This window comes from Osmerus eperlanus, chromosome 22, assembly GCF_963692335.1.
Source record: "Osmerus eperlanus chromosome 22, fOsmEpe2.1, whole genome shotgun sequence".
NCBI classification, from domain to species: domain Eukaryota; kingdom Metazoa; phylum Chordata; class Actinopteri; order Osmeriformes; family Osmeridae; genus Osmerus; species Osmerus eperlanus.
The window spans coordinates 2,512,474-2,525,884 of NC_085039.1; the positions used below are offsets into that span (position 1 = coordinate 2,512,474).

The following is a 13,411-nucleotide window of genomic DNA, read 5'->3' on the forward strand; positions in this document are numbered from 1 at the left end:
TCTTCTGTGGTGTGATGAACTTAAAACTCATTTTCAATTCCACTTTACAGCATCTTTAACGTGCACAGTAGTCTATCAAATTATCAAATCACCCATTGTTCATTTGATATAACTAGTGCTCGAGCCCATTATATAGCCGGTGATTACGGAAACTGTAGTTGATTCAATGTTAACTAAATTGGAGTTTGTGAGACCAATATATTGTATTTGATTAATACTGTAATAAGCATGTTTTTTCTCGTATTTGTGTGCCTAGGAAATATTTTACATAGACAACAACACTATGTGCACAGACTGTCCAGATTTGATGAAAATACTTTCAATTCTATGTGTCCCTATTGTTTTTGTTAGTTATATTATTATTAGGGGCCAAACAGAGAAGCTGAAATCTATCAACACACCCTTTAAACCTCAATGAAATCAAATTGACAAGAATGAAACCACTCTGCTAGTACAACTTCTAATCAATAACAATCCAAACTTCACTTTTTGCCTTCTTCATCCCTAGGGTACCCGGTAACGGGGACCTGGTTGCATACGTCACATACATCGGGTAATTACGGATTGTAAACATGCGAGAAAACAGTCATGTTATATACCACTGGAACGACAAGGATCTCATCTGTAAATCTATCAGCTCAAAAACAGTTTTTGCCAAAAGAAAATAATATAAATGCATGGATTGCATGAAGTAGCAACAACCAAACCGACTTCCGCATTTGCGGCACTGCTGATCCGACGTAAATGTGATAAATTAACAGATATTTCTCAACGTGGCCACGAAACCAATATGACAATTGAAAGCCACTATTTAGCCCTTCCCAAAAATGCCAACCATGTTGGGCTAACACTAACACACACGAAACAATAAATAAATATATCACCAAAAAAAGTTTCACATTTTGAAATCACAACTTTGTCCTACCTTGTATGATTTTTGTTGTAGAAAGTAGTGTATAGTCGACTAATTCCACTCGTTAAGATAGTTCCATGCCTTGTTGACATTCTGAAGTAATTTCAAATCGCAAACATTAGCTTGAACCTTAGTAACTATATCGTTCAGGACGTCTTTGTCCCCATCTTCTGGACATATAATGTATCACAATTTCCTTAACTGTTTTTCCTAAACAGTTCTCGTGCAAAGTTAATATTTAGCTTTCTATAGAGGGGTCACATGATGAGGGGTCACACAATTTACCAATCGAATCGGGAGATATCCTAACGCAAGAGATATCCAAGCGCACAATCATTGAAACTCATTCTGCTGGGGACCGCTAAGGGGGCTTTAGCAAGTTTGGGAACCTCTGTTCTAGGGTACTAAGCAAGGCCGTAATCATAATACATATTGGAGGGGAAATCCCCCCAAATATTCAAATCTGGTCAAAATGTCCCCCCCCAATATATTGATATAAAATTATAAATGTGCTACGCTACGACAGGCAACCACGCACGCTGTCCGAAATTATAATTTTAAAATATAATTTGGCCCTCCCAATGTTGACTCCATGGCTACGGCCTTGTAGCCTGGCTCTGCCCTCCTACGTACTTCCTTCAATTTTATTTTTGCATCTGTACATAGGCAGGGCGCTCAAGTTTTGAAGACAGGCAAGAGTGACAAAAGCTACTCTAACTCTGATTAAAATGCTGCTGCAAAAAGGCTGAACTATTGTGGGTAGTAGATAAGATCATGTTACATCTAGCCAGCGGATCATGTATGTCAAAGTGGTATTTGTACAGAACACCGTACTGTAGGCGTGAATAATGCATGCATGGTCATCATCGTCGTCCATCTTTAGCCGAAGCGAAGCTAGAGAGAGGATTCAATGGGAGATTTCCTACAGTAAGCTAGATCTACTGCTTCAAATTTAAAACGGAGACAATATTTTGATTGCAGACAAGTTCCTTAACCTCTGTTGTCAATATCGCCGATAAAAAGTAAATACTGTTACGAAGCATTTGTTTGTAGGTAACGAACGATAGACGTAGCTAGCTATGTGACCTGGTTTCGCCGTTCTATGGCAGCTATAATGGCCATAACTTTAAAACAAAAGATCATATTTCAAATATGTCTGCTGTTCTACATTGCCCACACAATTATGTATATATATCAACTCTAACATGGCCTGTATCTTGTATTGAAAGTGCTCGAAAATTAGCTTGTCTAATGTATGGTGGACTGAGAAAACATATTTGTAAAAGCGGAGCGAGCGGATGTCGTGGGAGAATTCCTACTGTTAGATTTACTGCTTCAAATTGAAAACGGAGAAGATATTTAGAGTAAAGACAAGTTTCTTAACATCTGTGTTCAATATCGTCAACTAAAAGTAAAAACGTTTCAGTTACGAAGCCTTTGTTCGTAGTAACGCCAGCTGCAGTAAACCTTTCGTGACCCCAGTTTGGCTGTTCGTGACGGTCGGCTAAGACAGTGTTGAGCCTCGATTTTTGTGAAACTTCCTTAAAGAAAAATTATCTAGCTAGATTATGTACACTTTAAGCTCAATGTACATACCTTGTTTGGCCAATTTGGTCGATTGTGGAAAAAAGTAGAACCGTTTTTAGTTATGGAGAGCCATCGTGCTAGCTTGGAATTGCGCTATCCCACTCATCACTTCAGTGGTTATAACCTTTAAACAAAATAGTCTATTACGCTCCTGTTTCGCCCGCGAGACAAAAATGCTGCCTCCCCCTTCCTCAGTTACGACGCACTAAATTCTAAAAAATATATTTTTTAGACGCTACACATGTTATACATCGTTGGAAAGCTACGATTCTTGTGCTTCCATTGAAATAAACCAATTCAAGATCAAGTCGCAATAGCAAGCAAAGTCAACGTCTTTTTCCGGTGAACATTCCTTCAACAATGCCAAAGAAAAAAGTTGTACTCACCCTAAGTTGTTCAAATAGGTCCAGGTGTGCAAATCATGCCATCAAAACTTGATCTGCGTAAGTCCCAAGGGTTCAAAGTATCTAACCATGTAAAGTAATTCGTCCAAATACAATGTTTTACGTTCATGAATAGCCATTATCCTTTGTTTCATTATGCAAGTTAGCCGACGGAAGAAACAACTTGTTCACATAAAAGTGTTATTTTCTCCGATTTATCAACGGAGTATTTACAAAATGAAGGTCTCAAAATGTCCGTTGAACCCTCCCCTTTTGATTGACACCTTGTTCGACCCAATAGGAGCTTCCATGCCCCGTTGACAGCCCTCTAAAGCCAACTAGGTCTGTGCGTCCTGCCCCCCCCCCGCCCCCCCCCCCCACACTCGTTCTAAACAAATTTCTCGAACTGGCTTCGACTGGCTCTGAAATTAGCTCGTTAGCCTTGTAGCTGACAGCTAGCTGAAAATGCCAATACCTCATTTGTATGCGTCTGTGGAGCCTTCAAAATAACAGTCGATTGCGCAATATGGTTGACAGAATCAGTGTTCTTTGTGCGCCAATCCTTGGAATCAGATAAAGCACTCCAATGTGTTCATGCTTCAGTTTTTGTGTTTCAGTATTACTAATTAGGGATTTAGCTATTATATATGATATTTCTAAGTACCAGAGATGGGCCAGAGATAACAATTATGAAAAATAATACCTTTTTATTTGACCTTGACCTTGGTTACAAAGGGTCATTTTGGAGTCTCCAAAAGACCCTTTTAGAAAATTCCTGGATGTACTCTTATAAAAACATGTGTCAAATATGAATATATTGTGGTATTATGTTTGACTTTTGATTTGAATTGGGTAAGGCTTCAACCTGTGGTCCAATTTAGTCTTCCAGATAATACCTACCACCTCTAGGCCTCTTCAGGCCTCTGTTTTCAAAACAAAATCTAGGCGGAAATAGAAATTTTCACTTTCCTTGTGTTCAAGCTTCTATTACTCAACACTAGAAGGACTGACAGGGGTCCTGACAACAGGGGACATAACTTCAGAGTGTCAGCTTTCAAAAGAGATCATTTACATGCATGTACTCCAAATGGTTCAAGAACAGCTTCCAATTTACTTTGGGTATGCTGTTTAGGCGTTTTCAGGCAAATTTAACAGGAACATGAAAAGGTTAAATCTGTCTGCTGGTCTGAATTCACGACAAAATTACGCACATTTCATACACTCTAACCTGTCATCTAGCTTGTATTTAAAGTGGTTAGAAATGAGGTTTTCTAAAAAAGTATTGACGACAGAGATGATTTTCTGTCAGAATGGCTCCGTGAAATCGTCTTGATAAAGGATGATTTGCCTAACATAATCATACAAATATTTATATCATTAGAAAGCCCTACTTCTTGTCTTCAAAATGGTATAAACAGTTCAGGTCTATTATTTGAAAAACTATGCATATTCAGGCAAAAGTGTTAAACAGTTTCAAAAATTGACGCGGTGAGAAACAGTTCTGTCAGTGCATGACGTCACAATGGAATTTGACTTGAACATTCTGAACCACTGAAACCCATTCATTAGTGTGTTTGCTGCAAGCAAAAACACTATTGTTATTCTGCATACTTATTGGTGGCCAAGCCGCGAAGCGGCGAAGCCACTTAAGTGTTTCTACCTTTTCTTATTGGGTGTGCTTTGCCTTCGGCAAGGGCGCAACCTTCTCTCACATATATATTATTATTGGAATAATAATATATATGTGAGAGAAGGTTGCGCCGCTTATCAATATTCATAATATTTTACATGGTGGCTACAGCCACCATTTAAACTTTAAAATGTTGACAAAACCCTAAACATTTTTTTTTAAATTCAGCTTTTTGATATCTAATCAACTTTTTTCAATATCACTGATTATGTTTCATGACTTTTTCAAGCCATTTCTGAGATTTACATGGGTGTGTACGTGAAAGCCTAGAGTGCAGACTGAAACGCTTAGACTGGAGGGGAGCTTCGGATGTTGTTGAAAAAATATTTCTAGTTTGCCAGCATTGCCACAATTTTCGCTCTTCATGCTTAATTTTTGGATCAATAGATAGCTTATTTTGTGCTGGTCGTAGACAGTCTGTTGAATCCAACAGACGTACGCATTTGTTCAGAGCCCCATGAAAGCAAGACAAAGTCTTGCCCCATAGAGACCAATGCAAATCTGGTGACAAAATTGTCAGAGAAAGCAAGAAGGAACAAGATTTTGAAACTGCCGATAGAGTCGTATTTCTGACCGCACAGACATATAAAGGACATCTCTGGTTTCGGCAGAGTCTTGGGTCTCGGAAAATATCCTTATTTTTTGGATTGGACGTATAGTTTTGCGTCTAGGTTAACTTGTTTGAGGTTTGGATTCTAGCTACATTTCTGTTATTCTCTGCCCTCAGCGCGTTAGCAATCATAGCTGCACCATCACCGTGGCAACGACAGACACGCACCACTCAGTCTCTCACACAGGTGATTTGTATTAGCTGATTAGTGGAGTCACAAGACAGAGCTATTCAGTCAACTCGTCTCATTAAAAGACTAAGAGCACTATAATTTCAGCTACTAAAACGAATATACTACTTCTACTACTTCTACAGTTTAACAGTTCAGCTTTCAGCTTCTCCCGCATTGTAGACTATTTAAGCTCTTAGCTTTGTTAGATGATGCAGTTCAGCTTCCACACTGCCTCTTGAAATTCTACTATTTCTTCGATTGCTTCACAACGTTCAAACTTATTCTCCCGCATTGTATTTAAGCACTTAGCTTTGTTAGATGATGCAGTTTAGCTTCCAGACTGCCTCTTTTGTGTGACTCACACATTTTTGAAATTCATTTCAGCTTTCAGCTTGCGGGTATTTTCTAATTTCTGTAGCCTATTTTCAGCAATTTAAAAACAAATAATTGCATTTTCTGGAGGAAATGCACTTTCTAGTTATTGGGTGTGCTTTGCCTTCGGCAAGGGCACAACCTTTGTTCTCTCACATAATATCACAACATTTTTACACCGGTCTGCCAAATTTTTTCGTTTTGATTCAGCTATGGGGCTGCCTCTTGCAGGGGAAATTAGAAGACATCTATTTCATTCTACACTTCACTCGTATTTTGAGTTGTAAATGAGCAGCAAAAAAAGATGCTTTTAAATCTATGTAATCTTTATAAATAATAAGTATGCATTTTTATATAAAATATAGCCTACAGAAATATCAGTCGTAAAAATGGCATTAAAAAACGGACCCCTGTGCAACCAACGCAAGCAAGCACACCCTACAATTTCCCCAGAAATTGTACCCTCTCTAGTTATTATTATTATTATGACGTGGGAGTCCATGGCAGGCCTTAGAACCGTATGGTGAAAAGTAGTGACATTTGGCACACTCATTGGGGACAGTCCCTCAATCTTTTTCACCCAGTTTAATGTCTCCCATTGGGGCACTCTAGCGCCACCAATGGGTCAAAGTTGGAGGTGCATTTACACACATAACTTTTGAACCATTTGCCCGAATAAAGGAAATTAGGTATTGTTGGATTCCCTGGATTCAAAGCATGTCATGGCGTCAGTTTCCGGCTATATAGATTTTCTGCCATTTTTTATTAAGGAAAAACGTTCTTTCTACTAATTGGCACAGATGATCTTCAGAGCAAGCCTCAGTTATCAGATGGATTTTTGATTTTCGCAATCGTTTACAGCCAATCAAATTCAGCAATGAAGCTGCCAAAAAGGTCATATCTCAGCCAATCTGTGCTGCACTGACTCCAAACTTGGTATATGGATTCGGGGACCCTATTCTAAAGAAGTCCCCAAAAAGTTAGTCCATTTGACATTTAGGGAGCGCTGCAATAAGCTAAAATTGCTACAACCCTGAACCCTGTTCGGATTTTCAAATTTTATTTTGCCTTAATTGTTTAGCTCCTCATTTAGCCTTTTATGCGCTTGGCCCCTTAATTGCTGCTTGCATATATATGCAAGCATAGGTGACTTATGAGAATTTGCAGCAACACAATGTTGTTTTTGTTTGAATTGTCTCAGCTCATTCTTTGTCACTGCATTAAGTCTTTTAAATGTAATTCTGTGCCTGTGTTAGTTGCAACAGAGCTAGTTACCATGAGTTAAATGATAAAACATCTTATCTGTTATATGCCATATATGGCATATAACAGCTTATATGCCAGTTTATCTGCTAGAAGTACCCCCAAAATTAAGTTTCCATTTATATGAATATATTTACTTTTGATATGGTAGTTAATGCAGTAGTCCCTTAAATATCTTTCCATAAAAATGTTTTTGCCACTTACATACATCTTTTCATTAAAGCATTCTTCAAAGATTTTGCCTTTTGTGAATACATTGAGTATGAATGGTGGGTCTTTACCTTAGTAATGCTGATGTGGAGGTTATGGAGAAGTATATTTCCATTATGAAAACCAGTTTCTCCCTCCAGCTCAGAGGGGTTGTCTGGACTGGATCGACCTTGCCATGAGAATGTGCCTTGTTTAATCTCAATAGTAGTCTGGGGGTCCTCAGGAGCTACTGTGAATATTGCAAAGTGTTAGGGGCAAATTATATGATTACAAATTATTTATACACATGAATTGTTCAATCCAATTTCATCAATGTCAGATTTAGTAAATGTACTTCTGCAATTCTTGTCAAATAAAGCAATATCAAATCATATTTTATTGATGTTAAAATTCAGATTATCATCTTGATTTTAGGATTTACATTTGGAAGGTGTTTGTGTCTGACATCAAAGTTGACCATTATGTTGTTGAAAAACCTTATTTACAATTATTTGAGTAAAAACATAGTATGTGTGCAAATTAACTGTTTGGTAGAAAAATGAAGTGCTCATTACAGCAGTTGGAAAGAACTTGGTATCCACCTGCAATAACAACCCTGAACAATTGTCAAGCATTGTGTTGGCAACATCACACTATGGGCCAGGGAATAGGAGACTGGTCAGAATTTGAGTGAACAGTTAACATAGCGAAAAAAATCGGCTTCAAAACAATGAGTCACTGAATATGATTGACTAAACCTGACTTGAACTATACCTGGACTGTAGTATGCATCGAGGTCCAGGTTGGACAGTGTGAGAAAGTGCTGTATGCGACCTAGGGACACTTTAGCCTCCAATGTGCCGTTGAGGACCCAAGGGAAGCTGTTGAGTGGCAGTATCAGCATGCCTACTAATGCCAGAGTGGTAAACACCTGCAGTGGAAGAAGCATTTCCGTTCTTCAACTGTCCCATATCCCCAAAACTTTATTTTTGTATCTTGATGACTTGGAATTGTTGTTAGTCAACATAAGCCTAATTCACTCAAAAGTCTACAGCAAACTGCTTTAGGCATAAGTAGCATTCAACCACTGTGAAAAATGTAATGCCCTGTGCCCAGGTAAAGATTGCAAGATGCAGCTGTTCAAATCAAGACGAAAAGAGTAATTGAACACCCCATATTTACCAACAAGTTAACATTTTCAAAAGATGCTTTTAGATGAAAAGTTGTGAGTCTATTATTATATACAACCCTACCTGCGTTAACAAAACGTACCTATACATTCCAAATTCCTTCAAATGTTCAGACTACAGGCAAATGGGTTGGGGTTTACCAGAAAATAACCACATGAATACATTTTTCAAATAATTGTCTAAATTGATATCAGGTTTGTTGTGTTTTGCCATGCAACAGCATTAGGAGTGGATAGCTCAGTGGATAGAGTACTAAAAGGCAGATCAAGAGGTGGCAAGTTCAAATACCCCCTGACCTTTATGTTGCTTTAGATAAAGGCATCTGCCACTGAATACATTAAAACAAACTTTACAAATTGGTTTTGGTGTTGTATAGACCTCAGATCTATTTTCCAAGCTAAAGCATCCTATCTTGACTCAAGCTTTGGGCTTAAACCCTAACCCTGAAACAAAACCATAGAACCAAGCATTTTGTAATATCCATATCCTTATACAAAATAACTTTATATTACCGTATTTCTTCGATTAAACACCACAGCGTTTATTCCACAATGTTCATTTTTGGTGCAGCGTTTATTTGAGGGCGGCATTTATTCAGGGCGGCGTTTAATTAGTAAGAGAGATTTAGTGAATTGTAGCTGCAGTGCGGCCACAGACAAACAAAGAATAGACAAGGAGGTCAAACACAAAGCCTAGTGTAAAATTGAAGCCGCGCGTGTGTAGAAATCTGAAGCAGCATGCCGAAACGTTCTTACACTTTAGCTTTCACAACAGAAAGCTGTGCAGAAAGCACTCACCCGCAGCCAGTTTTTCCTGCATAGAGAAAATGTTGGCGCGCGCCAAAGCCGTTTTCCCGAGCGCCAATGACAAATCCCGAGCGCCAAAGTCAAAAAAAAGTCTGCGATAATAAAAAAATTAAAAAGCTGTGTTCATCACGCGTGCAATGCATGTCAGTGAATATGTTCTCAATAGTATGTTTCAAGTAGGCTACAGCTGAACCCTCGTTCTGTTTTGATCAATCGAGTTGATAAGCGTGTCTTCTTGTCTGATCAATACGCAACTTTGAGGTGCGCGAATGGACAGGGCGGCCAGTAAACTGTCGTTCCGCTGCGAGGGCCAGCCCGACGTGCACGAATACACCTGTACAAATGCAAATGAAATTTCCACTCAAAATGCTGACAAAAGTTTGATTTACGATTTCCAACGCGGCCTCCATTGGTATTCTTAACCTGAAATGATAATATATAGTGCAGTGTTTCCTCTATGGCTACATTTCTGCCGCCACGGTATCAGAAATCAGGCTATACAACATTTTAGGCCGTCTATCAGCAGTGATTGTTAGGGTGCTTGTCGGAGAATTGCAGACACGCGCTTCACACCGCAGTTGAGATTGCGTGTGTGCGTCCTTGAGAACTGTAAGTCGTATAACTTATGTTGTCAGTTCATTTAAGCCTGTTATTGTATAAGTCTATAGTTCTTGCAAATTTAAATCAAGTTAACTGGTGATTTTCGTTGTTTGTATTCTTCCCCTGCTAGCTAAATTGTCTGTTGATTCGATAGCGATTGCTGCCCTTGCTCAGGTTTGAATTTTAGGTGCATTATTATGCTGAAGTAGTTTTAATTAATAAAAAGTGGGTTTATTGTTATTATTTGCTACAGAATGCTTAGCCTTTCAAGATCAAATGAAGCAGGCAGTGTAAATGCTTCAGAATGGCCTACCTTAATCGATAGGCTAGGCTACTACTGACCACTTACAATAAGTTGGTACGTCAATTATTAATTGGCAGCATTTATGCCATTTACAGCATACTTTATGAGTGTAAGGTGTCTTTAAGTAGCCTAACTTTATTGCTTTAGGGGAAATAGGACGAAAATATGTGCAATATTACATTAGCTATTAGACTATTACAGGGGGGAGATGCAAAACACCTGGGAATAAATAGATTGATTAGAAAAAAAGAATACATATATATATATTTTTTTTGGAGCATCCAAGACCCATTTTGACCCAGGAAAAACCCTACAGCAACAGATTTGTAGCACGGGAACTTGGGGTTGATGAAAGGCGAATTTGCGAGGGGCGAAGTCAGCTACCTCGCTATATTGTACACTTGTGATTTACTTGTGTAATAAATACTGCGTTTTAATTTAACCAATTAAATAACCGTTTTCTGTTTTTTTTTGGTGTGGCGTTTAATCTAAGGCAGCGTTTATTACACAATGTTCATTTTTGGTTCAGCGTTTATTCGAGGGCGGCGTTTATTTGAGGGCGGCATTTAATCGAAGAAATACGGTATACTGCAACAGTCATGCCAAAAAATGACAATAGCCATATTAAATGCCTATTCATTTTACCTACCTTGGCTGCAGTTAGTTCATGTCCTAGCAACACGTATGTAACAAAGGTTAGGATGGAGATGACCACAGGTAGAGCTGCCCAAGTGTACACACATACTGCATCTAGGTACTTGATGGCTTTAAGGTGGGACAGCTCTAACCTCCGACACTCTGCAATCTTTTCGGCAAAATGAGCCTCCCAGTTATAAAACTTGATGACTCTTATTCCAAAGAGTACCTCTGTCATTAGCTGGAAACAGGAAAAGAGCATGTTGTTGCTATTATACGTGGGGGTTAAATAGCTAAAAAATATAATGCACTTCCTGGCAAAAAAGGGTTACACAGAAATGACAAGAAACTGCTTTGGTTAAGGTTTCAAGAATAAAATGAGCGGCAGTATTCTTACCTTAACCCGACTATCCTTGTGCCTCAGCATTTGCTTGTTATTCTCCAAGATAAGTGAGGCCAAAAGTTTATTGAGTGGCACCAGCAATAAAGCCACACCCAGACCACCCAAGAAGGCCACTCCCACCTGCAGGTACAGCAAGTAGAGGGCAATAGAGAACTGGAAAGGCAAGCTCCATACCTCATGAAAACTATTAAAAAAGTTGACTACACGGTCTGTATCAGTACTCATGAAGTTGATCACCTCCCCTAAGGAGAACTGTGCCAGATTGCTCCTACTGACCCGTAAGGCTTTGCCATAAATGGTGGACACGATGGCAGCACGAGCCAATAATACCACCTTGGAGACTTCAAAGACAAAGATATTACGAATGACAGCAGATAATAAGGTGCTGGCGAAGAGACCAACGGTGCACCAGGCACCCCAGCTGACAGGTGCTCCCTCCTTCTCCATGAAGCCAACCAGGTTGCTGAGAAGTAAGGGTCCTGCAAAGCCCAGCATGTTGCCAACCAGCTTCAGCACACCTAGCATATAATACTGCAAGCCAAAAGCCTTGTGAAGTACCCTCAATAGCCCCACGTCTTCTACCACTATCTCTAATGGTTGTTCCTGGTGAGGGGAGGATCTGTGTTGACTATGGCATTCTTGTGTGGCTCGCCTCTGCTGGCACTCCTCCCAGCAGTGGTGAAAATATTGGCGCACCACATTGGTGCGAAGTTTTAAGGGAAGGAGATAAACGTCACATGACCGGTACAGCTCCCCACGCTGTCCTCGCTGAAGGAGAGGGTTCATCCATAGGTAGAGGAGTCGAGACACACAGCTACTACCATCCTCTGCCACCATATCACCTGTATCTGGGTAGGAACTTCCTGGTATCAGCAGAGAGTCATGCACAGAATTGATATGCAGGGTATATCCAGAATCACCAATACATGGGAATGCAAAAGCCATTATGTATAACAGGAGAGGAATCGTTCGGGCTGCTGCCAGGGCAAAACGTGTCACCTTCAGGGGTTCCCCTAGGTCAAGATAGGTGTCATCCTGGGCATAAACCACCAAGGTGACAACAAAGTTAGGAAGAGGGAGTAAGACTAGAAGAAGTAACATAGATGGACCCCTGGTTCTTCTATAGACAGACCTTTGGAGGATTAGCATGGTCCCAAAGTGGACCAGCCAGGCCAGGATAGCACAGCCATCTGCCAAGAAATCCAGATATATGTCCCCCTGATGGAGAAGGGCCACCACCACCATATCTGCAACAAAGACCAGGGCTACCAACAGAGCTGAAGCCACTCTGATGCTCCAACAACATGGGAAAGAAGAATGATGGGGCCCACAACTGTGGATGAAGAATATGAGGTATTTAGACAGGGTGAATATATGATATCATATTCAGTCATTCATAACAATAAGACCTAACTACAGTACCTTGGAACACTTAGGTAACAGGCGCTGAAGATGGCCACCACAGCATGTGCCAGGGCTCCCAGGCACAGTTGGTTGAAACAGGAGCTGACAGTTCCATTCTGCCACAAAGGAAATCTGTCGTGGTCACCTATATGGCATAGCCCCGATATGAACTCAGCTGGTGCAAAGTCAGACACGCCTTTTCCCATCTGTATAGCAGTTGGAAAGTAATTGCAGCAAGTATTACACAGTTGTCACGTTGTTTTCACATGTGATGACAACGTACACCTGATGGATCGAAAGTAGAAAATGATCAGGTGAATATGTGTTGTGCAGCTCACTAGTTTCTAGACTCATTCACGTAGGCTAAGCATTGCTTCCCTCAACTTTCCACCTTAATAGTAGTGTTGCTATAGTAAGTGTTAAATCGTCCAAGAACATAATATTTATAAAAGTAAAAAATATCCTTAAAGTATTTTACACGTAATATATCTAATGAACAAATGTTTACCTGACTGTTTGTGAGGTCAAGTAAAGCTAACTAGCCCAATTTTAGCTGAAGATACGTCGAGGTTTGATGACGTTATTACTTTTTTCAAAATAAAGGTTTGACAAATCTATCTGGTTCCCAAACTAGTGGTGCGGTTTTTTTACGTATTTAACTGAGGTAAACTTCTACGACGGCGTATTAGGTAGGGATGGGAAAACGATGCCTTGTGAAGCTTTGGTGGTTTCTCCCGGATTGTGCCGAAGCAAAGAGCCGAATTATTGGCGCATTGAAATTGGAGAGCACAGTGACATCTAGTGGTCAGCTAAAATCATAGCAGCCGTTTAAACTAACTGAATGAGATGTACCAGTAGTTTCTGACGGTACTTCGCCTGTTAATTATTC

General features: G+C 39.8%; 1 protein-coding gene across 3 annotated transcripts in view; it reads right to left on the reverse strand.

Moving 5' to 3' along the window:
- Positions 1-13,141, reverse strand: part of abcc10 (ATP-binding cassette, sub-family C (CFTR/MRP), member 10) — a 56,942-nt gene extending 43,801 nt beyond the window's left edge. The window contains exons 1-6 of one of the 3 annotated variants that reach the window (XM_062447867.1): positions 13,031-13,141; positions 12,541-12,728; positions 11,113-12,451; positions 10,729-10,956; positions 7,954-8,110; positions 7,272-7,429 (exon numbers count right to left, since the gene is read on the reverse strand). In XM_062447867.1, the coding sequence (XP_062303851.1) occupies positions 7,272-7,429; positions 7,954-8,110; positions 10,729-10,956; positions 11,113-12,451; positions 12,541-12,728 (2,070 nt within the window). In that variant the 5' untranslated portion in view covers positions 13,031-13,141. Of the gene's footprint in view, positions 1-7,271; positions 7,430-7,953; positions 8,111-10,728; positions 10,957-11,112; positions 12,452-12,540; positions 12,801-13,030 lie in introns of those variants that run through there. The other 2 variants (XM_062447868.1, XM_062447866.1) reach the window with 2 other exon arrangements.
- Between the last annotated feature and the right edge of the window lie 270 nt (positions 13,142-13,411).